This window comes from Cornus florida, unplaced genomic scaffold, assembly GCF_030987335.1.
Source record: "Cornus florida cultivar Cherokee Brave unplaced genomic scaffold, ASM3098733v1 CherokeeBrave_3.0.0_Hap2_Chr05, whole genome shotgun sequence".
Taxonomy (NCBI): Eukaryota; Viridiplantae; Streptophyta; class Magnoliopsida; order Cornales; family Cornaceae; genus Cornus; species Cornus florida.
In genome coordinates this window covers 64,146,666-64,172,773 of record NW_026775575.1, presented here as the reverse complement: position 1 = coordinate 64,172,773, position 26,108 = coordinate 64,146,666, and the positions used below count along the sequence as shown (strand labels likewise).

Genomic DNA, 26,108 nt, shown 5'->3' with positions numbered 1-26,108 from the left:
ATAGATTTTAATTCAATCAGATTGTATGTATATATATATATATATTCTATGCGTAGATAATTGATTCCATGAATGAGGTTAATGAGCTTAGCCTGTGTTAGCGAAATTGAATTTTAATTCCAACTATTATTATTATTATTATTTTTTTCTTTGTACAAACTTATATAAGTATATACTTGTTATCATATATGAGAAGTTAACATGGAATGATTATATAAGTTAAGTTTATGAGGATAGCACGTGGCATGACCTGTGTTGCTTTTAATGCCTTAGGTTCTCTTTTTATATTTCAACTTTATTGTAACAAATAAATCTGTGGCCCATGGTACAATGTTTACATCATAGACCAATCTGAAATGATAGTAACAATTCTCTGCCTCTTGTTGTACTCCTTGGGATTGTTGGCTTCCTTTGTACCAGTTCTTTTCGGAGACAAATTTGCTTTGTCATGCAAGCTCTGATCTCGTGACACCGAGCGAGCGATGACAGCAGAGGAACTATTTCCATGATAGATTAAGTCCAAAAGTGATTGCATGATTAAATAGTTTTATGAATTTATTTATTTTATTAAAAAAATATAATTTTTAGAGTAATGTGTGAGTTTAGAAATTTGACTTTACTGAACATGTAAATAAATTAGTATTTTGTATCCAAACATACCTACATGATGGAGAATCAATTTTAAATTGATTAAATTATAATCTTCAAGTCCGAAAATAAAAAATAACATATTTTATTATGTATATAAAATAAAAAGATATTTTCTATGAAATTTTGGAGTATTAAGTTTTTGAGAGCGAAGTGGCTTAAACTTCAATCGACAATTATGAGTATGTGTGTATAATGTTAAATGGGTAAATTAATGATTAATTAGTTACTAACTAATTTAATATTCATATTATGTGAGGGTTAGTAGCTACCAAAGTGGCCTAACCATAATGGTCGATGAATATTAATTTTAGTAGTAAATATAACTTAATGATGAATTAATCTCTGTCTAATTTAATATTCATATTATGTGAAGATTGGTAGCTACCAAAGTGGCCCAATCATAATGATTGATGAATATTAATTTTTGTAGTAGACATAATTAATCATAAATTAGTAACTATCTAATTTAATATTCATATTATGTAAAGGTTGGTAGCTATTAAAGTGGCCTAACCATAATGGTTGATGAATATTAATTTTAGTAATAAACATAATTGCAATATTTCATGAATTATGATGCTTATTATTTTTGTGATATTCATGAATATTGAGTTTATTTAATTATGAGAAATAATTCTCCAAAGGGAATTAATTTTCAAGTGATTAAATGAAAATTAAGGGATTGCATGTATTTTTTAATTAGGTAGATATATGATATCCAAAGGTAACTTATCTGTTTAATTAAATAATACATCACCAATTAAGGTATACATATAAATACAAATAAGCATCATTATTAGCATTTTATAGTTGCCACCCAAAGGGATACTATAGTTATACATTGTATTTATATTTTTAAGTTATATAAACGTGTTGTTAACTCAAAGCATTATTGTTGTGAGCATTTTATCTTATTATATTTGTTTTATTATATCTTTTAATGCGCATGCTATATCTGTTCTGATTCTCAATATGACTAATTTCTCATAATGGAATGAGTAAGTTGAGTTCAAAAATTTAGATGTGTTAAATCTTGATTTAGCATTTTAAATTGAGAAACCTACTGTTATTACTGATAAAAACAGTAAGGGAGAAAAGATTCTCCATAAAGCTTGGGAGAGATCGAACAGATTAAGCATTATAGTTATGTGAATAATTGTTTCCCATAATGATAGTGCTAAGGAATATTTTGACTAGAAGAATATTTTCGTATTGTAGATAAATATCAAAAACGAAAATTATTAATTTTTATCACTACTATGCAATTTTGTTGGTACTATTACCATGTATGGGTATGTTTTTATTTAGATGACTAATGTTGCTGCAAAATTGAGAACCTTATGGATGATTGTGAAGAGAATTTTTCTTATTCAATTTATTCTCAATTTGTTGTCTACTCAGTATGCGTTATTTCGAATTAACACTATTAAGACAAGTGGAAAGTGAAAGAATTGACCATTATGTTAATTTAGGAGAAGACAAGGCTTAAGCAGCATGTAATCATTATGCTTATCTCATGACTTAAGAAGTTAGAAAGAAATTTGGGAATAAGCCTGAAAGGGCATTAAGTGAGCAACACTCAAGATAAAAATATTTAGGTCAATCTACTAAAAGAAGGGAATGTAATAATGAAAAAGTATCATTAATGTATTGAACACTTTTAGAAAGATTACATGAAATATAAAGAATGATTCAAAAAAGAATGGTAAGTTTTTGGTTTTTATATATTTCGAATTACTTATTGAAATTCTTTCTAATACATGATAGGTTGACTTAAGTACTAATGTTTATTTTTCTAATAGATGCTAGAATTTCTTATGGCCTAAACTACAAATTCAAATAAGAATTTCTTATTTATGATAATTGGGAAAAGTTTTGTTGAAACCATTGTGACATTATGTTTAATGTTAAACAGTGGATTTTATTTAAATTATTTTAAATTTAAATTATTTTAAATTTTTTATATTTATTCAATTTCTCATAATTTGATTTTATTTCAAAACTTTATATTAATGGTTTTTCATTTAAATTTGATAATGATGTTTATTCAAGAAATTCTAATTTGTGAGTTATGGCATTATTGTTGATGATTTCTATAAATTCAAACTTAATAATTTATTTATTAAAAAACCCTTTTGATCTTGCATCATAATGTTAGAATTAAACGTAGCTCAATTAATAGAAAATTTATCTTTCTTGTTACATAAAAGACTAGGTCAATATCTAGTGAAAGGTTTGAAAAATTAGTAAAGGATGTGATTCTTCTGAATTTAAACTTTACTGATTTTGGTGTGTGTAGATTGTATTAAGGGTAAACAAACCAAACACACAAAGAAATGAGCCACAATAAGTACATAACTTCTTGAAATTTTTTCATACAGACATTTGTAGACCTTCTGATGTTCCATCTTTTGGAGGAGAAAAGTATTTTATTGTCTTTATAGTTGATTTTTCACGTTATGGATATATCTATTTGTTGTATGAAAAATCTCAAGCAGTGAGTACTCTTGAAGTATACATAAATGAGGTTGAAAAATAATTAGATAGAAAAATGAAAATCATAAGGTCATATAGAGGTGGTGAATATTATGGAAAGTATGATAAAACAGGTTAATACTCTAACCGTTTGTTAAACTCCTTGAAATATATGGCATTTGTGTTCAATACACTTTGCTATACATGCCATAGCAGAAGCATGTAACTGTAAGGCGTAATCGTACTCTTATGGAATTGGTTAGGAGTATGTTAAATAATTCCTCATTACCCATAATGTTGTAGATGTTAAGTAATCTAAAGAGTACAAGTTTTACTATCCTAAACATAGTACGATAATTATTGAAACCGGTAATGTCAGATTCATTGAGAATGGTGAAGTCAGTGGAAGTGATAAAAATAAGAATGTGATCATTCAAGAAATTATGGTATAAATTTATTTATCCATAACTTCTAAGGAAATAATTGTTCCTTCAGTTGTTGAACCGTATAACAACGAAAAATAATTGAATGGTCAACAACTCCATAATGAGATTGTCACCAATGAAAAGATTATAGAAGAATCACAGAGGAATAACATTAAGAAGATCTCAAAAAGAAAAGAGATCTGCTATTCCGGATGACTATGTGATATATCTGCAAGAATCTGATTTTGATATATAGTGAGATATATACGGATCCGGTTACATATTCACAAGCCATTAACAGTAATGATTTTACTAAATGGATTAGTGTCATGAATAAAGAAATTATAAAGAAACCTTCTCTCTAGTATTTAAGAAGGAATCTTTTAAAATATCATGGCATTAGTAGCTTATTATGATTTAGAGTTACATCAAATGGATGTGAATCCAATTTTTATGAATAGGAGTTTATAAGAGGAAGTTCATATGGAACAACTTGAAGGCTTCACATTAGAGGGTAAAGAATTCATGGTCTGTAAACTTAAGATGTCAATATATAGATTTAAACAAGCTTCCTAATAATGGTATATTAAGTTTAATGATACCATTATTTCTTTTGGTTTTAAGGAAAACACTATTGATCAGTGTATATACTAGAAGGTTAGTGGGAGTAAGTTTATATTTTTGATTCTTTACATTGATGATATTTTGTTTGCTAGTAGTGATCTTAGTTTATTATATGAAACTAAAAGTTATCTCTAAGAACTTTGAAATGAAATATATGGTTGAGATATCCTACGTGATAGAAATAGAAATATTTCATGATAGATCACATGGATTTTTAGGATTATCTTAGAAAGCATCTATTGAAGGAGTTCTAGAAAGATTTGATATGGAACATTGTTCAACTAGTATAGTTCCATATAGAAAAGGGGATAAATCTAGCCTGATGCAATTCCAAAGAATGAGTTAGCTAAAAAATAAAGAAACGAAAAATATTCCTTATGTATATATTGTGGAGTTTGATGTATATACAAAGTTGATATGGGATAAAAGATTATATGCTCACACTTAGGAAGATATTTTTTAATTAGTTATTTGTTTCTTTTGGCTGGAAAAACAATATTATGAAAAAGTACAAAGTAATTTTTATTACTTTGTCTATTATGAATTTTTTAAATTTGTAACATGCTTTGAGGTTACAATTTATGATTGCAGGATTTATTTCAGGACTTGGAGTTATGAGTACCATTTTCAGATTGCTGAAAATTTATACTGCAATTGTTGATCTTCTTGTATGAAAAATGATAGGTATTCTAAAGTTTAAATACTTTATCATTAAAGAAGATGTTTAGAAACAACGAATGTCAATTGAATATATAAACACACAACTTATGATTGCAATTCATTAACGAATTGACTACCACCCAAGACATTTATGGAACATGTTAAAAAGAATGAGTCTTGAATGTAGTCAATGATGATTATTTTTTAATTGTGGATTGCTTAACAGTGCTTATATATATTTGACATTTTGCGCTGATTAAATGTGTTTCTGATATTTACTATTAATTAATGTACATGTACGTATTGCTTTAATAAATGGTAATAGGAATAGTCTTGAAAAAAACATTATTGTTAGATCATTATTGATACTTCTCATTTATAGACTATGTTGAATAGGTTACTAGTGTTGTGGTACATGGAAAGGACTGTGTCATTTAGGGACATACAACCGCTATGACTCACATTGGTAGTTTGTTTACCATGGTATTTATGATGACCAACTTAATACTTTAATTTGATTTATGGTGCACACTAATGACTATTTTACTAAACCACTACAAAAGTTATCATATGTGCTAAGTGGGAGAATGTAATATTATTTATTTAATTGTAACCCACATGATTTGGACATGTGACATATTACTTGATGGCTAAGTAAATAGATATCAATTAATATTATTTATTCTTGGTCAACTTATAATTACTTTTTTGGTAATTAGTTATTGGAGAAGTGTTTTCCTTCTAATTCCTTACTTTGATGGAAAGTAGAATTATGTTACTAAAAGGAAAATTGGTCCTCTCTCTGCCTTTATAAAAGTGCATATACTCCATCAATTATGTACGATTAAGGATACAACACCTAAAAGTTTTATGTGTGCAAAAGGCCAAGAGAGAGAAACCAGTTTCCACCTTTGCCTGTTGATCAGAGTTGCAGATTAGTTCGTGGTTAAAGAATCTAGACGTTGGATTTAATCTCAACAAGGTTTGATATCATGAATCGAGGTATGTATATCTAACTATATATATTTATGCATAATTATGGATGTGAAAATAATTGAAGTTCTAAGATTATGGGATTCATGTTTATTTGTGATGAATGGCTTAACACGAATAATTATAATTTACATAGAGTTTTAGAAGGTGAATGTGATGCCTATAAACAGCTGAGGATGTTACTGATAACCAACAAGCTACAAGTAAAAATGAGAAGCTGTAAGTAAAAGAGTGAGGACTACGACGAGAAATAAGCTAACCAAACGAACCACAAGGCATAAAGACATTACAAGTCTATTGAGTGCTTTCAAAGTTTTAATTCACTTATTAAAATTCCTAACAATTTTATGATTTTATATGGGAAAAGTTATTTCTAATATTGTTTCCAATTTTATGATTCTAAAATCTAACTTCAATTTAATCCATCATTTTTTCTTTCATAACAATCTCACCATGTGACCCATTTGGGGAGTTTCGTGAAGCCTCAAAAAGTCCTTTCCATTTTAAAAAGTTCATTTGAAAAAAATTGTGACGTTTGGTTATACATCTATAAAACGCTTTCTCGAAAGCCAACGATTAGGAAGCGCATTTAAGCAAAGTAAGAAAATGTTACTTTTGAAGCCTCCTTTCAAAAAGTAAATTTTTTTATGAGGATAAATGTGTTATATTATTAATTTGCCTATGTATTTTTCATAGATTGACAATATTGTCATATATTCTCTCTTGGTCTTTTATTCCACCACGTACCACTACCTTTCCTCCACCACGTACCACTACCTTTCCACCACCACTTTCCACTGCTTCTGCCACCACATTCCACCACCACCACTGATGCCACCACATTCCACCATTACTACCACCACCACAACCTTCCACCACTACCACCACCGCCCTCCATTGCCACCATCTACCACGGCCCCCATTACCGACTTCTTCCACCTTCCAATACCATCGCCACCATGACCTTCCACAACTACCACCACCATTGCCATTGCCACTGCCACCATCACCCCCACTACCACCACCACCACCACCACCACCTTCCAACACTATCACTTTCTACCACCGCTTCTCCACCACCAACGCCACTGTGAACTTATACCACCGCCGCCGCCATCACTATCGCCATCGCCATTGTGACCTTCTATCACCACCACCGCCATCGGCATCGGCATCGCCATCGCCATCGCCATCGCCATCGTCCCTTTCCATCAATTATCTAAAATTTGAATTTGAAATAAAAAATTTATCCAAAATTAAGTTACAACCCTAGGATGTTCTATTAAAAATATTCGATCCATCCATTTCCTCCTTTTCGAGTGCTCTCAAAATGGATTCATCTGAATTAAGTTACAACTCTAGAATGTACTATTAAAAATATTCGATTTCCTCGCATTCGAGTACTCAAAATGGACCCCTCTATATATTTTTGCCTGTCCACTAAAAGGGACATATCGGTCAAAATATAATGCTTTAATATGTCATAACATGATATTTTCTTTTTAGGATCGGAATTCACTAATAAGTTTAAACTAAAACATTATTATTATTATTATTATTTTGCGTAAGTAAGAATGTGTAATATAAAAATAAGAGACTTTTACAAAGGTAGTTGGGGCATACCCCAAGCCCAACAGCATAGGCCCAAAGCCACCTAGGCCACAAAAGTAATTAGTCCATACAGAAAGAGAGGCCTGGGCTGTTACCAAAAACAAAAACAAAAAACAAATAAATAATGAAACCGAATAGGACAATGTACCAGTACCTAACAGTAATGTAAAAGGGGCATGATTATCAACATATTAGCAAGGTTCCGACAAATGGGGAGGTGGTGGAGTTGGGGGAAGGTGTCGGTTTTAATCGGTGGATGGTTTCAGATCTATGTAACTTTAATACACTGCACCTCCAATAACATCACCAAGCCTACCCTTTATCAGCAACAACTGTACCCCTCAAGTTTTTTTCAGGCACCACTTGAGGTGCTTTTTCGCATGGATGTCATGCATAGCCGTGACCAGTCCCCTACGGATTTTTTTACCAGGCTTAATTCGCTGAAGGTTTTCCGTTCCTGCCCAAACTCACTTCAGTTTTCACCTTGAAGCTGCAGCATGCACCTTCTTCATTTCCTTCAGTACCTTGCTCGGAATTTTTCCTGCACGCGATCGATCATAAACTCTTTCTCCTAGGGCTGCTCTAGCCTGTAAATGGAAATTGCCTCTCCCTTCTTCAGCTTGTGGCATTCAACGAATTCAGTCCAGTTTAATTAAATCCCAGAAGTTTTTTCTCATGATCATCTCCATGACTTGTACAGCTGATCAATCAATGTTATGGTAAGCTCTTTGGTCTCTTCAGGCAGGAACTGTTGTACACTTGTCTTCGTAAGTTCAAGCCCTCCCCGTTTCCCCTCACGCTTAAGGTTTTAGCACAGACACAATTTTCTTTCCTGCAGGTTTTCATGAGAGGTAAAAAAACCTATTAACCAAGTAAATGGACTAGCACAGTAGCAAAAATAGAGTAATCGCATAGGTCTTTCTTTTTCTTTCTTTTTTATTTCTTCTCTAGCTCTCTTCAGTTTTCAAAGCACAACAATGGAGAACAAAAAAATCCAACATTTTCAATTTGGTGAGTAATTTCTACCTCTAGTTGGTACCGAAATGGGGAGAAAAAGTAAAGATATATTTTTTTTTCTTTAACATACTGCTCTGCCATGACCACAAACTTAGGTCACTCACTCACTCGGTTTTGGCTTAATTGACATAAAAATTCTCCTGCCACATGATCACAAAATCATTATTGTGCTGTTTTTTGGAACAAACCGAACTTCCCACTTGGCTATTTGAAATGAAATGTAGAATCAAATGATTCAAGTATAACTAGTTCATCAAGCTCTTCACTAGAAATAAGAAACTCCAGTGGTCTTGAGTAGCTTTTCTTTTTGTTATGTAATTTGCTAATACCATGTTTTCCCTTTTATCGGTACATTCATGTCTCTGTGTTAAATAACTTGAAGCTTGGCCAAAATGAGAGGTGAGTCACTAGTTTTATCTTTAAAGTTGGTTAAAACACAAGTTATGTTTCTGTTTGCGAAAAAAAAAAAACACAGAAGCATATATATATTATAATTTTTTATATTTTTTAACCCCATAATTTGTCACAGATTTTCAACCTAATAATATATATGAGCAAATCCGTAGAAGTTATCAAAACACATTGGGTAAAGTTTCCCTTATCATTTTCTTAAAATAATTTAAAGCTCGTAAAATACCAAACCATAGCATTCAGAAGAAACCACTGAACAAACAAAAACATTATAAGATAAATAAAGAAAAGCTAATAACATTTTATTTTCTAATTTTGATTAACCTATTTACTGTGTGCGTTGTACTTCACGCATATAAAAACTGTGTAAAGTGTGCCTCAGATGGAAATACACAAATTATGCTGGACAATTGTAAAGTGTAAATCCATTTTTATCAAAATAATAATACTAATGAAATAAAGTGATCGCTTAAAGAAGCAATTCAAAGAACAAGTTAAAAGTGATCCAAACTTAATTTCAAAGTTAATTTAATATATAAAACTCTCTCAAGAAGTTTGAATTACTGGATCGCTAAACTTGGATCGTCGAACATCTAAAAGAAATGTACAATCTAAATATTGCTTTTACCTGAAGCTTGGATCGTATGAAGCCATGGTCGATTTCTTGAAAACCAGATCGAGAGATAATCGAAGAAGGTTTAGAGAGAGAGAAAGGGGTTGTCGAACATCTAAAAGAAATGTACAATCTAAACATTGCTGTTACCTGAAGCTTGGTTCGTATGAAAAATTACTAAACTACCCCCTAGTCTTTTCCTCTTCACGGACATATTTTCAATTCGTTTTTTACTTTAGTTGCAACCCACCTTTCGGTCATGTAATAATTTTTTTTTTTTTTTTTTTTTTTTTTTTTTTTTTTTTTTTTTTTTCTTCTTCCTTAACCCTGGCAAGAAGACACGCCAAACGCCATACGGCATCTACATATGGAACATACCAGCAATAAACAGCAGCCGTAGACAAAAGATCAAAAACACATTAAACCAACATACCCAAAACCAACTAAACCTAACTAACACCCTTTAGAGTCAAGATCACAGGCTTGACAAACAAGAGAAGAGGTGTCAGTTTTAGTGGAAGAACCAGCCCTACAAAAAAAAAGAACATGGCCAAAGCTTCCTATGTACAAGCTACAAAAAACAGCCACAAAACCAGCCAAACTAACTAACACATGCAAAAGTCAAGAGCACGATCATGACAACAGCCAAACTAGACAATATCATTAAAGGTAGGAGTACTAGCACCCACGAGCAGAGCCAACTGAGTAGCAAAAAACTAGGAGGACTCAGAATGATAAGAATCCCCAAGCTAAGTTCCAAATTTACCGGATGATTCAGACCGCATACCAACTTCAACACCGCAGAAACCTTGTCTACTGACAATGGTAAGGAACTATCACCCAAAGCTTTCTGTTTCTTCTCCCTACTCAAACGACCCCCTTGGGATCCTCCAGAAGAAGACTGTCGCCTCTTTTGACCTTTACGAATAGGAGAGGATCCTTGGCTCTGAGAAGGAGCCGAGGAATCTGAAGTCAAACCAAAGAAAGGCTTCACCCGGCTCTTCCTTTTTTTCCAAGCTTTAGACATCTGATCCCACCTTTGTAAAAGAAGAATCCTACCTTTAATTGGAGAAGTAACAGGATCATAAGCCATAGTCTCATTATTTTGCACAGAGGCCACATGACTCTAGGATGAAGAACTAGGAACCATACAGCCTTCCAATAAAGGAGCAGGCACACCAAACTGACAATTAGTCTTACCACTCCCATTACCTAATTCACACATACCAATCCGACTCTAAATAATCCCATCACCTAAAGAACAGTTCCCTAAACTAGCACCAACACCCACATTGGACAGTCCCCCAACACTAAACAAAACAACTGCAGCATTAGCCGAAGATCCACCAGCCGGTAACCCCGGATCAAGAGCAAGCACAACAAACAAATCACGTGAATCAGACGGCCAAACATGCATTCGTCACAGCCCAAAAAAAAGACGTAGACCCCCTAGATCTATCTTCACTATCCACTTCACCGTCTTAAATATACAACCAATTTTTCCTAGACCCATCACCCAAATCAACCACCTCACGCTCCATATTTCAAAGGTCTTTCTTAATAAAACCTTCCACTCCCAAACAACTCCTATACTCCATAAGATCACCAGGTTGTAGTGAAACTCCAGTCGTACAAGATTTCTAATGGTGGCCAATAACTCCGCACACAAAACAGAAAATGGGAAGTTTCTCATACTGCACTTGCACCCAAGACTCCACTCCCGTCGGGTCCGTTAAAAGAAGATGGCGCCTAAAAGGCTTCGTGATATCCAGCTCAACTCGAAGACGAAGAACACGACTGTCAGCTGGCACCTTTTCTTTGCCATTACCCAAGCCTTTATCACGCAGCCCTACTTTCAAACACCAACCAAATGTATTACCTATCTTTCGCCTTACTTTCTCAGATAAAAGATTAACATGCACATCAAGAAGCTGAATCCAAAAGGGAGAAAAATGAAATGGGGAATCCGAGCATAACAATCCTTCCTCCCACTCCTTAAGCACCGCAAGATGTCCATCAAAGAGCCATGGACAGCCTTCAATAATACGTTGACGAATACTGGCATCTGGGATAATCAACTGAAACAAATTACATGCTGCCTTGAACACTTGAAACCTCTTGGTCAGAGACTCTTGTTGTTGAGCTTTGGGCTACAGCTTGTTAAAAAGTTTACCAAAGGTAAACTTAGCTCCCACTACGGTTGTAGTTTTGGAGGCCCACACCTTCCCAAATAGACTAGAACGACACATTTGGTCACTCTGGGCTATATCATCAACCGACAACACAATGGACTCTTTTTCCTTTTGGGTCAGCATTATGCCTTGGAACTGAGCAAGTATAGTATGATCCACCTTCTCACCCTTGCTAGAGCCCACCAAAAGAACAAAACACACACACGAACCCACCACAGATTCCGCACAACCCAACAATAAGAAAAAAAAAAAAAAAAACTTATGATAAGAACAGTGCAGAAAGAAATGGAAAGTTAAGATATAACTAGGCCAAAAACAGATACCATGTGCACTACAACAACTAGCAACCTTGACTATATAAAAGCTTCCTACTCGGCCAGAGAAAGAAGCGTAACCAACACACCAGACATTCACAGCCACACACGTCACAAAGGAAAATAAAAATTGAAGATTGTATGAACGGTAAATGAACATATGATTGTCACATGAGAGAAAATATAAAAATAAAGGTAAAGTACAGCAACACCCCTTGAGGATTGTTAAAAGGACACTCAGATACAAGTTACCTATTTTGGGACAATGACACCCCCTTATGAAATTTACAAGTCAAACAGAGCCTTAAAACATATGAAAAGTCAATTTTACCCTACACTATTTATTAATTTTAATTATAAAATATCAAAGTAATTAAAAGACCAAATTACCCTTTTCATTTTTCTCTCTCTCTCCCTTTATATATATATATATATATATATATATATATATATATATACATACAACCACACAGGCACCGCCATTGCCCATCTTCCCCTCCACCGCCCACCCATCTAAATCAACATCATCGATGGTTGCGTTACCGAAGAGGGCATCGCCGAACTCAACCTTGCCCCAAATGATTGTAGTCAAACATTAGGGCTTCGCGGAGGCCGTGGGTGGATATTAGGGCTTTGCGGCTGGAGATAGAGAGGTTGACGAAGGTGGCGATGGCGTTTTCTTGGTAGATTGGAGAGAAATAGTAGAGGGTTTCAGCGATGTAGGGTATTACGCTCTCGTCGACAATCAGAGATCGACTTTTCGGGTCATGTTTGGAGATGAGACAAAGCTCAAAGAGAGCTTCAGTTCGAGTTTGTTCCGATATTGAGCTCAGCTTCATTACCAGAGTTCTCACTGTTCGGTGTTTGACTTCCATTTGGAGCTTCTGTCTCTAAAGCTCGAGTTCTTCCCTTTTCTGAATCATATATGTGTGTGTGTGTGTGTGTGTATATATCTATATATTGATTCTGGGTTCTTCTTCTCTCCTCTTGGTGCTCTGTTATAGCTGAATATATCCAAAATTTGAAGAATTAAGATGTATACTTTTTGGGTTTTGCTCCTCTCTCTAAAACAGAGAAGATAGTTCTTATACTTTGATTACTTTCTCTCTCTATATGTATCTATGCGTGCGTGTTTACAACTGTGTGTGTATATATATTTTATGGTGTCCTTCTCTATTTTTGGTGGTATTGTTGCTGATGAAAAAAAGGTCAAAAATTTGTTGGAAAATTGAATTTGGGTGGTTAGTGAATCGATGATATTGTAGTGTGTGAAATGGGTTTGGATTGAGGAAGCCATGGATAAGGTCGTATATCGAAAACAATACATATTTACATCAGCAAAGAGACTGTGAATTGGTAAAGTTTTTGACCAAAGCAAGGCATGACCAGTTACATCAACAAGCTTGCAATTGGGATCTGAGAAATGCCATGACCAATTAAAAAGCTGAATGAACTAGTACCAAACAACAGAAGCAAAGTTGTTGTAGATGAAGAAAACCAACATCATCCACTTCATATTCACAAATTCACAATTAACATAAAGGGAAGCTAATTGCAGAGCGCAGGTGTTAATGAAACTGAGAATGATGATGAGGCGGCGGCGGCGGCTGAGGGGTGATGAAGATGTAGTGTATGGCTGAGGGGTGATGACGATATGGTGTGTGTGTGTGTGTATGTGTGTGTGTGTGTGTGTGTACAGAAAGAAAAGGGGAGAAGGTTCTTTACACAGGCGGGTTTGGGTTTTTATATGGGTTTGGGTTTAATTTAATGGTATTTAAGTTAATTAAAATGTTAATTTTATTTTAAAGGGAAATAAGGTCAATTCACCATCTTCAGAGTCTTTTTGTCCATTTTTCAAACTTGAAGGGGTGTTATTATTCAAAAATAGGAGAACTTTCATCAGCATGGCCTTTCCCCAAACTTTAAGTGGTGTCTCTGTACTTAACCCTAAAAATAATTGACCATACTGCCCTTATGAATATAAAAATATTATAACGCCCCTTTTGAACATATCTTAACCCTTAACACTAAGCAATGTCTTCCTCGTATCATCTCAAACACATGATAGATAAGCGCTGAGAAGTGCGCATCTAAACCCCTTAAGCTTAGGTATTTTAGGACCTTTATTTATCTTACTTTCCCGTTTTAGACTAATTTCGTGTTATTGCCCTTTTTAGGTGCTAATCCCCAAGCTGGATGGAAGTATGAGCAAAGTGGAAGCAGATTGAAGCAAAGTATGGAATTCAGCATATTCGATCGATCACAAAAACACTTCGATCGATCGAAAGTTCATCAATCTAGACATTTCAAAATGGATCCAAGCTCTTTTGTCCTTATCCAAAGATCCCACAAAGTTCGATCGATCCAACAATTCTCAGACCAATCGGAAAGATTTCATCGTATCCTGTTTTACCACCCCACCTACCACTTTTGTCTCTTTTCCCAAAATATCTCAGATCTGTCCTTATCTAGAAAGGCGTCGCTATGGGAAGATCGATCCAGCCAAAGTTTGATAAATCTCAGCCACGTTCGATCGATCACAGCACAAGTTCGATAGATCGAACCCTCTCAAAGCTGAAAAAAATATATTTCCAACTCATTAAAAGTTGTCTCATTATGCAATCATTGGAGGAGCCCTTGTGTACGAGCCTAGACCATTAGGTGTGACATTTGAGCTACCTATATAAGGAATATGAGCCATTTTTACACATATGCTTATATATATGTTTTTGGGTAGATAGTTTTTAGAGACAATTCTTAGAGAGGAAGAAAAGAGAAGAGGAGGCTAGAGACATTCTTGAGATGTTTTCCATCTTCCTCAAGAAGAAGAGCATTTCTACCAAGGAGATAGCCCTTGAGGGTTGGTGGACACCATTCATGAGTGGCTAAACATCTTCTTGGGGATAGAGTTAGCCCTAAGCATGCTTTATTTACCTTGATTTATGTATTTTTGAGGGGATTTGTGTTGTAATACATGTTTTAACATATTTATATACATAGATCTTGTTTATTCAATGATTTGTGTGGTTTAATTCTTCTAATTGATCATTTCATTCTATACATATGTCTATGTATGCTAGGATAGATGTTCATGTGTTTATCTCTATCTCTTGTATTGTTGATACATGTCTGTGTGTGTTGATGCTATAGATCTCGAGATTGTCATTACATAGTGCTTAATATAATGCTCTTGTGGTTTATTTGATGGTTCATACTCATTTCTTGATGGATTATGCCTCTCCCTTACTCTAATTAGTTTAATTTCCATGTCATTAGCTTAGATATAGTGTAACTACCTTAGTTGTTAAATGGGAGGACAATATGTGCTTGTTGTTTGATGTTCCATACTTATGAATGCAAGTAGTAAATTTCTTTAATTTTGTGATGTGTTTGGATTGTGAGCTTAAAGAAGGATTAATGGCTTACTTTGATATATTGTGCTATTCATTGTGTTGTCTAGACAATATACACTTAATTGGTCATCCATGCTTGTTAAAACAACCACACACACTCATTATTGTTGCAACATATGTCTTCCTTTCATTAATTATGAATTGAGTGTATAGAAAAGTGATATTTAGTGGTGATCTCTAAATCCCAAGATCTCTTTCTCTTATTTTCTCTATCCTTTAATTACTTGCTTAATATTGATCTTGTTTAGTTTTAATTGTAGTTTAATCAACCAAACAACCTACCTTTGATCACTCGACCTACTAACCCTAAGAATTGTTTCCACTACTAGTGCACCCTTAATTCCTTGGGACCATCCCTACTCACCTTTGCTATATTTTTAGTTAGTGGTAGTAGTGGCATTTATAAATGTAAACTTGGCCACACTATTTTGCACAAATTTGGTTGCACACCGCGACAGAATACCAAGTTTTTGGCGCCGTTGCCAGGGATTTAATTGGCAACGCCATGTTTTGGAAACAATTAGGGATTAGTACTCTTTTGATCGTGTCTTTTCTTTATTTTATTTTTGGTTACTTATTGTGTTTGTTCTTATTTGGCTAGGTGAAATTGAGCAAGGAGGTTAAGCAAAGGAGACTTCAAAGGAAGGAGCTAAGTTAAGCACAAAAAGGACTAAAAATCTAAAAAAATGCAAAGCATAGCAAAGTTTGGAAGTTGAAAATGAATTGAAATTGCTTAAGGACCATTTGTGAGATCTTTCTAACTCAAGCTCTAGTTAAATCGTCGGCCCACGTGGAGGCTTATTTTCCATTTCTTAGATAAATCGTGAGCCTGCGTAGAGGCAATTTACTTTTCTTTACATGTTTAAGCATGGGAGTATGGGATCATTGTATGTGGAGATTTGTTGATTGATTTGTTGCGGGGGCGAAGTGTTTGCTTAGTTGATTTCATTGTTGTGATTCTTGAATTTCATGCGGTCTTAACCAACCCCATCATAACAAATGAAAAATTTTAGAGGGTCATCTTGGTTATTTAGACCCGAACTTTATGGAGCATCCTCCTTTCAACCAATTTCCTCCCGGAGTTCAAGCTCCAATTCCTCCAATGATCCTTCATGATCATTATAATCTTCATGAATACCATGCACCAACTTGCATCATGCTTCCTAATTTTGAGGCCAATCAATACGAAATTAAGCCCGAGACCATTCAAATGTATCCACTATTTTATAGCTTAGATGGTGAGGAGCCATATAAACATCTTGATGAATTTCTTGAAATATGCTCCACCGTGAGGTATATGAATGTCCCGGAGGAAGTCCTTAGGTTACTTCTCTTCCCTTTCACTCTTAAAAATAAGGCTAAGTATTGGTTCAACAACTTAGGGGCAAATTCAATAACTTCTTAGTTACAAATGCAAAATGAATTTTTAAAGAAATTTTACCCCGTAAGTTTGACCAATGTTATGCGAACTTCTATTCGTGAATTTTCTCAAAGGGAAGGAGAACTTTTACATGAGGCTTAGGAAAGATTAAATGACTTGCTAAGAAAGTGCCCACATCATGGTATTCCAAAATGGCAAGTTGTCCAATATTTCTATGAAAGCCTATCCGACACTCACAAGGACATAGTTGATACCTCATGTGGAGGATCATATTTAACATGAAGATGATGTTTGGCACCTTTTTGAGAAAATGAGTGAAAATTCATTGCATAAATGTCACACTTCTCGGTTGAGTCATGATTCTAATAACAAAAAGAAAAATTTGAAAATGTGTCAAATTGAAAGTCCAATGGATATTGTTGCCGAGGTCAAAACTCTAACTCAAAAACTTGATCAATTTTTATTGAGTCAAAAGCCGGCAAAACAATCATCTTCTCTTCTTAATCATCATCTTCATCATTCTTGTAAGCCATGCATAACTTGTTCAAGTGTATTGCATATTACTTCCAATTGTCCCCATGGATATGTACTCAAATCCTCTTCAAGCTAAAAATTTTCTAAACCAGTATGTTCCTCCTCATCAAAGAAATAGAGGCTCAAAAGGATTCATCTCACCTTCTTCTTTTCATCAAAGAATGCACTATTTCTCTCATCCTCAAGCTTATAATTCTCAAAGTAGCTCAATCACCCTCATGCACTTTCTAGCAACCCCACATTTGAAGATAAGGTCTTAGTAGCTTTGGGTAGTTTGGAAATGAACACCAATTTGTTGCATTCTCATTCTCAGGGGATGATAGCTAATGCATTAAATGCGAGAGAAATTGGTAAATTGCCGAGCTTACCCGAAAGGAACCCAAAAGCTCAACATTTTGTGAAAGCAAACTTCACATCGGGGTGTCTTTCCCAAGAGCAAGTGCAAGCAATTACTACTTTGAGAAGTGGTAGACAAGTTGACAATAGGGTTGAACATCCAAGTGAAGCTAGTGAACCAGTGCAACCAAAAGTTGACACCCGTCCCGTTTCCAATCCTATTCCTACTTCCTTGGATGAGTATAGCCCTAGAGGGAATTCTCAACCTTCTTCATCATCCTCTCAAGTTGCAAGGTCTTATGAGCCAAAAGCTCCATTTCCTTATACTTTGAAAGAAACTTCGCCTTTTGGGAGGTAAGAGGGAAAAATCCATGACATGATGGAGGTTTTCAAACAAGTTAATATAAATCTTCCTCTCTTGGATGCAATTAGGCAAATTCCGCCTTATGCAAAATTTTTGAAAGACCTTTGTACACAAAAGAGGAAGAGCAAGGGACAAGGCCCTAAAAAAGTATTCCTAACGGAGCAAGTGAGCTCTATCATTCAACATAACACTCCACCTAAGTTCAAAGATCGCGGTGCTCCAACCATCTCATGTGTAATTGGAACCCATGAAGTTCGTAAAGCTCTTCTTAACTTAGGGGCAAGTGTTAATTTGATTCCTTACTCCGTGTATGTCCAACTAGGTTTGAATGAATTGAAGCCAACCTCAGCGGTGCTTCAATTGGCCGATAGATCCGTTAAAACACCTAGGTGCATGATTGAGGACATACTCATCAAGGTTGACAAGTTTTACTTCCCGGTTGATTTCGTAGTTCTTGATACCAAACCAGTTACAAATCCCACCAATCACATCTCCGTCATCTTAGGAATGCCATTTCTTGCTACCGCAAATGCTACCATTAATTATAGATCCGGTGTCATGGACCTTTCTTTTGGTAATATGATGGTTAAGCTTAATGTTTTCAATGCAAGTCGACATCCTATAGATGAAGACGAGTGTTATCTCATAGATGTCTTGGATGAGGTTGTTGAAGAGTCTATTTCCACCATGGTCATGAAACAACCAACCGAGGATGATCTTTCATCTCTTCTTTCGGAGGACCCCCTTGCATCTTGTCTTCTTGAAATGTATGGTAATTGTGGGCTTGATAGTGAAGGGTCAATGAATGAAGTTAATAATCTAATAGAATCCGTTGCAAGTTTGGATTTTCCACCTTGGAAAGATCCAAAAGAACATCTTCCTCCACTCTCTAGCACTCCACTGGTTCCATCTCTAGTCTCTCCACCCATTCTTGAGCTCAAAACTCTCCCTCCCGATCTTAAGTATGCCTTTTTAGGTCCGAAAAAGACTCTTCTGGTCATCATCTCTTCAAATCTTGAAAAAGATCAAGAGAATTCTCTTTTGAATGTGCTTAAGGACAATAAGGAAGCCATTGGGTGGAGTGTGGTGGATCTAAAAGGAATTGACCCTTCCATTTGTTTGCATTGCATTCTTATAGAAGAAGATGCAAAACCTTTTAGAGATGCCCAAATGAGATTAAATCCAAACATGAAAGAAGTGGTTAAGAAAGAGGTAGTTAAACTCTTAGATGCCGGTATCATTTATCCAATCTCTGATAGCAAATGGGTGAGTCCAACTTAAGTAGTTCCCAAGAAATCGGGAATTACGGTGGTTGAAAATGCAAAAGGTGAGGCAATTTCTAAGCGTACTGCCAATTCATGGCGAGTATGCATTGACTACCGAAAATTAAATGCCGCCACTAGGAAAGATCACTTTCCTCTGCCATTTATTAATCAAATCCTAGAGAGATTGGCGGGGCAACAATACTATTGATTTCTTGATGGCTATTCGGGTTACAATCAAGTAGCCCTTAATCCCTTAGACCAAGAGAAAACCACCTTTACTTGTCCTTTCGGCACATTTACTTATAGACGGATGCTATTTGGTTTGTGCAATGCCCCTGCCACATTTCAAAGGTGTATGATGTCAATTTTCTCAGACATGATAGAAGAGTATCTAGAGGTCTTTATGGATAATTTTTCTATCTTTGGGTCTTCATTTGATGCATGCCTCAAAAATCTAAATTTGGTACTTAAAAGATGTCGTGAAACAAACTTTGTTCTTAGTTGGGAAAAGAGCCATTTCATGGTTCAAAAAGGTATTATTTTGGGTCACATCATCTCAAAAAGGGGAATTGAGGTGGATAAAGCAAAAGTTGAGCTCATTTTTTAATTATCTCTACCTTCTATGGGAGAGAAGTTCGCTCCTTTCTAGGTCATGCCGGCTTCTATCGCCGTTTCATCAAAGATTTTAACAAAATTACTAGACCCTTGTGCAATCTTGTCGCCAAGGAAACTCCTTTTGTCTTTGATCAAGTATGCCTTGATATTTTCCATAAATTGCGTGACTTGTTATCATCTCTTCTTATTATGCAACCTCCCAATTAGTCATTACCATTTGAAATCATGTGTGATGCTTTTGATTATGCTATGGGAGCAGTTTGGGGGCAAAGGGTAGGAAAACTTCCATACGCTGTATACTATACATGCAGGACCCTCTCGGGAGCTCAATTGAATTACTCCACTACCGAGAAGGAATTACTTGCAGTAGTATATGCTCTTGACAAATTTCGGTCCTACCTTTTAGGGTCAAAAGTCATTGTTTATTCTGATCATGTTGCTTTGAGGCACCTTTTAACTAAGAAGGAAACAAAACCTCGTTTAATAAGGTGGATTTTGCTTCTTCAAGAATTCGATTTTGAAATTAAATATAAGAAAGGCACCGAAAATGTGATTGCCGATCATCTTTCGAGATTAGTGGTAGAAACTTCCTCGAGTCCACCCATTCATGATTCATTTTTGAATGAACAACTATTCTAAGTTTCTAATGGACAAATGCCTTAGTTTGCCGACATTGTGAATTTTCTGGCAATTGGCAAACTTTCGACCAATTGGTCAAAGCAAGCGAAGAAGCGTTTCTTTGCTAACATCCAGAATTACTATTGGGAAGATCCTGTTTTGTTTCGTTATTGTCCAGATCAAATTGTGAGGAGGTGCATTCCCGAGAGTGAAATTCCAAATGTGCTTGTATTTTGTCATACTCTTGTATGCGGTGGGCATTTTAGTGCAAAGAAGACTGCCTTGAAGATGCTTCAAAGTGGGTTATTTTGGCCCACCATTCATAGAGATGCCTACAATTTTTGCAAAGAGTGTGAAAGATGTCAAAAAATGGGGTCAATGTCGAGAAGGGATATGATTCACTTGACCAATATTCTTGTTGTTGAAATCTTTGACATTTGGGGCATTGATTTTATGGGTCATTTCCCTATGTCTTATGGATATCAATACATTTTGCTTGCCGTTGACTATGTTTCTAAGTGGGTAGAGGCTCGTGCTACCAAAACTAATGACCACTCCGTGGTTGTGCAATTCATTAAATCCCACATCTTCACTCGTTTTGGTATGCCAAGAGCCATAATTAGTGATGGAGGAAAGCATTTTTGCAATCAATTCTTAAAGCAATTATTCCTTAAGTGCTCCATCATTCATAAAGTCGCCACTCCCTACCATCCTCAAACAAGTGGGCAAGTAGAAGTTTCAAACCGGGAAATCAAATATATTCTTGAGAAAACGGTTAATACAACCCAGAAGGATTGGTCACGTAAGTTGAATGATGCTTTGTGGGCTTACCGGATGGCATATAAGACTCCCATTGGCATGTCTCTTTATAGACTTGTTTATGGAAAGCCTTGCCATCTTCCGGTTGAGTTAGAACACAAAGCTATGTGGGCAATTAAAAAACTCAATCTTGACCTTGACAAAGCCGAAGAGAACCAATTACTCCAATTGAATGAGTTATAAGAGTTGAGGCACAATGCTTATGACAATGCCAAACTCTATAAAGAAAGGACCAAAGCTTTTCATGACAAACACATTAGGAAGAAATCTTTCGAGCCGGGTCAAAAAGCTTAGCTTTTCAACTCTAGGTTAAAACTCTTTCCCGAGAAGTTGGGAATCAAATGGGAAGGTCCATATGAGATCATCTCCGTTGCACCGCATGGGGCGGTTGAAATTCAAAGTTTAAAAAATGGCAACACATTCAAGGTAAATGGGCAAAGGTTGAAACCCTATATTGAGGGATAAGTTTTTCAAAGACATATGGAAGCTGCCCTTTTGGTAGATCCAATCTATGAAGAAATATAGTGATGTATGTAATGGTCTCAAGAGAAAGCTCCATTTTCTGCATGTTTTTGTATGTTCGATCAATCTCAAATTGTGTTCGATTGATCGAACACCCATCCCTGCATCCAATAGTCTCTCTGCCCCATCGATCTGAGATTTCCTGCATAAATCATCTCTCTGTGTATCGATCGAACAATCTCTTGGATCGATCTGAAAGTTCCTAGATCCATCCAACTTTTTCTTGGATCGATCTTCACTCCACACTTAGAAATTTTTTTGAGATCCATGAAAACGGCCTCTCTGTGCATCGTTCGAACTTGTCTGCAAAATCTCACGTATTCAATTGATCGAAGATTTGATCAATCTTAGTTCGATCGATCTGAAAAAAAAATAAAAAAAATAAAATAAAAATTATCGATCTTTCAAAGAAACATTCCGTCTAGCTAGAGACGTTAAACTTAGCAATTATTGTTCATATTTTCTTGCATTTAATTTAATCTTATTTATTCAAAAATTAAAAAATTAAAATAAAAATATGTTTTACCATTATGAGTAGGCATGTATACTTTCATGCTTACGCTAGGGTTTGATCTCATATCTCTCTTTTATATTTTGCTACATTGCCTTAGAATGCATAATTTGATTAATCTTATCCCATTTGATATTTTACATGAGTTTGCTAGTGTGGTTATTCAAATAGGTGGTTGATTCTAAGTTTGGGGGAGTCGTATTTCGAATTGGATTACTACCGGGATTCATGCCTTTGCCATCATGGTATACACTTTCCATCTTTTCCATTGTTCTCATTGCACATTGAGGACAATGTACGATTTAAGTTTGGGGGTAAGGTATCTTTATTGCGTTCTACTTAAAAATTGAGTTTTTAAATGCATGATTGAAATTGGAGATCCATGCTAGCGATGACTTTGATCTTTTGAGGACTATATTGCTTAGAATTTAAAAATTGCTTGACTTGAGAGTCCAATATTCCTTGTATGCCTTGTGGATGCCATTTAGTAGTAAATTTTTCGAAAGATTGATATCATGCTTGCACTTGTGGTCCACATCATCCTGATTTTGTGATTGTTTTGAGATTCACTCTAGGATTCTACACTAGCACAGGCGCACACTAGCATTCATTTGTGGGGTACATGCTTTGTTGATTATTGAATTGGTTATATCCCAATTGGGCTAGTAGTGCATTGAAAGCTTTCATTCTGATAAAGGTGGATAATAACCCCTTTTCAGTAAGTAGCCGGGATTATAGCCTCATCAAGTATTGAATTTTACACGCCGAAAGGTAGAGGGCCCAAACTCTAGGTTGATAATTGAATTTTCTTTAAATAAAAATAAAAAAATAAAATAAAAATAAAAAATAAAAAAGTTACAAAAGTAATAAAAAAGTGAGGACTTCTCCCAAAAGGTGAGAAGTAGGAAATGATTAGATGGAGGTTGTTTTAATTTGTAACCTAGTTGATTTGAGCTTGTAAGTCCTTAGGGGTGTTTCAACACTTAATGCCCTAAAGCCATCTGGTTTGGGAGTCATTGACCTAACGCTCGACCTCATGGATTGCTAGAAATCTTAATAGATCAACACATTGCACCATGCTTCCATCTTTGATCTTTAGGATTAAAAAAATAATAATAATAAGCGCACCTAGTTGACTAAAGCTTTAATAAAAGGTCCACTCTTTGTCTTGATAATCGGTATTAGATTTGTGTGCTAATTTGAGAGTAAGGATGTGATCATTTCTTTAGTTGGCTTAGATAGCAACATATTTGATACCGGTTCATTCAAAAAGGACTCTAGTGTTGTTTTGATTTGCATGATCATTTTCTTGATGTGTGAGGACTATATTTGCTTGCTTGATGTTGAAATTTTGGGAGATTGCTTTGGAATGGTTGAAAATTTGCATACTTGAGGTAGTTTTCTCCCAATGCTTGTTTGCAATATTGGTGCCTCTTTTGTGAGAATAAGCTTAATGTTTGTGGGTATCATTTCTGAAAACCCTCACGAGACTTCACTTGTCCACTAGGGGTAACCTAGGGGTTTAAAAAGCTTATTGCATACGCTAAATGTAATCGTGTTCCCTACGAAAGTGGCGTTATCCATTTATTGTTTTCTAGTCCATAGTTGTATAGTTGTTCATTTCATTCCTTTACTTTCTAGTTCATTGCTAGGGACTAGCAATATTTAAGTTTGGGGGTGTGATGATGTGATACCCTTAGGGGTATTACAGATGAGCACTGAAAAGTGCGCATTTTAACCCTTTAAGCTTAGGTATTCTAGGACCTTTATCTATTTTACTTTCCCGTTTTAGACTAATTTCGTGTTATTACCCTTTTTAGGTGCTTATCCCCAAAATAAGCTAATTCAGCAAAATAAGAGCTTAAAAGAAGCAAATTCAAGCTGGATAGAAGAAATGAGCAAAGTGGAAGCAGATTGAAGCAAAGTATAGAATTCAGCATGTTCGGTCGATCACAAAAACACTTCGATCAATTGAAAGTTCATCGATCTAGACATTTCAAGATGGATCCAAGCTCTTTTGTCCTTATCCAAAGATCCCACAAAGTTCGATTGATCAAACAATTCTCAGATCGATCGGAAAGATTCCATCTTATCCTGTTGTACCACCCCACCTACCACTTTTATCTCTTTCCCCAAAATATCTCAGATCTGTCCTTATCCAAAAAGGCGCTGCCATGGGAAGATCGATCTAGCCAAAGTTTGATAGATTTCAGCCACGTTCGATCGATCACAACACATGTTTGATCGATCGAACCCTCTCAAATATGAAAAAAAATATATTTCCAGCTCATTAAAAGTTGTCTCATTGTGTAATCATTGGAGGAGCCCTTGTGTACAAGCCTAAACTATTGGGTGTGACATTTAAGCTACCTATATAAGGAATATGAGTCACTTTTACATATATGCTTAGATATATGTTTTTGGGTAGATAGTTTTTAGATACAATTCTTAGAGAGGAAGAAAAGAGAAGAGGAGATTAGAGACATTCTTAAGAGGTTTTCCATCTTCCTTAAGAAGAAGAGCATTTCTACCATGGAGATAACTCTTGAGGGTTGGAGGACACCATTCATAAGTGGCTAGACATCTTCTTGGGGCTAGAGTTAGCCCTAAGTATGCTTTCTTTACCTTGATTTATGTATTTTTTAGGGAATTTGTGTTGTAAGACATGTTTTGACATATTTATATACATAGATCTTGTTTATTCAATGATTTGTGTGATTTAATTCTTTCAATTGATCATTTTATTCTATCCATATGCCTATGTATGCTAGGATAGATGTTCATGTGTTTATCTCTATCTCTTGTGTTGTTGGTGCATGTCTATGTGTGTTGATACTATAGAACTAGAGATTGTCAAGACATAATGCTTAATATAATGCTCTTGCGGTTTATTCGATGGTTCATACTCATTTCTTGATAGATTGTGCCTCTCCCTTAGTCTAATTAGTTTAATTTCCATGTCATTAGCTTAGATGTAGTGTAGCTACCTTAGTTGTTTAATGGGAAGACAATCTATGCTTGCTGTTTGATGCAAGTAGTATATTTCTTTAATTTTTTGATGTGTTTGGATTGTGAGCTTAAAGAAGAATTAATGGCTTACTTTGATATATTGTGCTATTCATTGTGTTGTCTAGACAATATACACTTAATTGGTCATTCACGCTTGTTAAAACAACCACACATACTCACTATTGTTGCAACATATGCCTTCCCCTCATTAATTATGAATTGAGTGTATAGAAAAGTGATGTTTAGTGGTAATCTCTAAATCCCAAGATCTCTCTCTCTCTTGTTTTCTTTATCCTTTAATTACTTGCTTGATATTGATCTCGTTTAGTTTTAATTGTAGTTTAATCAACCAAACAACCTACCTTTGATCACTCGACCTACTAAACCTAAGCCTTGTTTTCACTACTAATGCACCCTTAATCCTTTGGGACGATCCCTACTCACCCTTGCTATATTTTTAGTTAGTGGTAGTAGTGACATTTATAAATGTAAAACTTGGCCACACTATTTTGCACAAATTTTGTTGCACACCACGACAGGACACCAATGATCGAACCCTAACCCAATTTTAAAAAATATTCCAAATTGAAATGGGTTGAACATATCTTTACCAAATTGACTTCATAGCTCTCTATCGGATGTTAAGGTGACGACATGTGGACCAGGTTAACGTTAAGGTGACGGTGATGTTGGTGGCGGAAGTGAGTTGGTTATGGGGGGTTCAATTGGGTTTAT

General features: G+C 35.2%; 1 protein-coding gene and 1 long non-coding RNA gene across 2 annotated transcripts; both read right to left on the bottom strand.

Annotated features, from left to right (window-relative positions):
* Positions 1 to 6,518: 6,518 nt before the first annotated feature.
* LOC132309367 (glycine-rich protein DOT1-like) lies at positions 6,519 to 7,027 on the bottom strand. Its single transcript, XM_059807684.1, has 2 exons — positions 6,931 to 7,027; positions 6,519 to 6,868 (listed from the first exon to the last, which is right to left on the bottom strand). Exons 1-2 carry the CDS (start codon positions 7,025 to 7,027, stop codon positions 6,519 to 6,521), a joined length of 447 nt encoding a protein of 148 aa, XP_059663667.1.
* Positions 7,028 to 7,352: 325 nt separating this feature from the next.
* LOC132306652 (uncharacterized) lies at positions 7,353 to 9,797 on the bottom strand. Its single transcript, XR_009482063.1, has 2 exons — positions 9,496 to 9,797; positions 7,353 to 8,271 (listed from the first exon to the last, which is right to left on the bottom strand). It is a non-coding gene; the product is annotated as an uncharacterized LOC132306652 (long non-coding RNA).
* Positions 9,798 to 26,108: the final 16,311 nt, after the last annotated feature.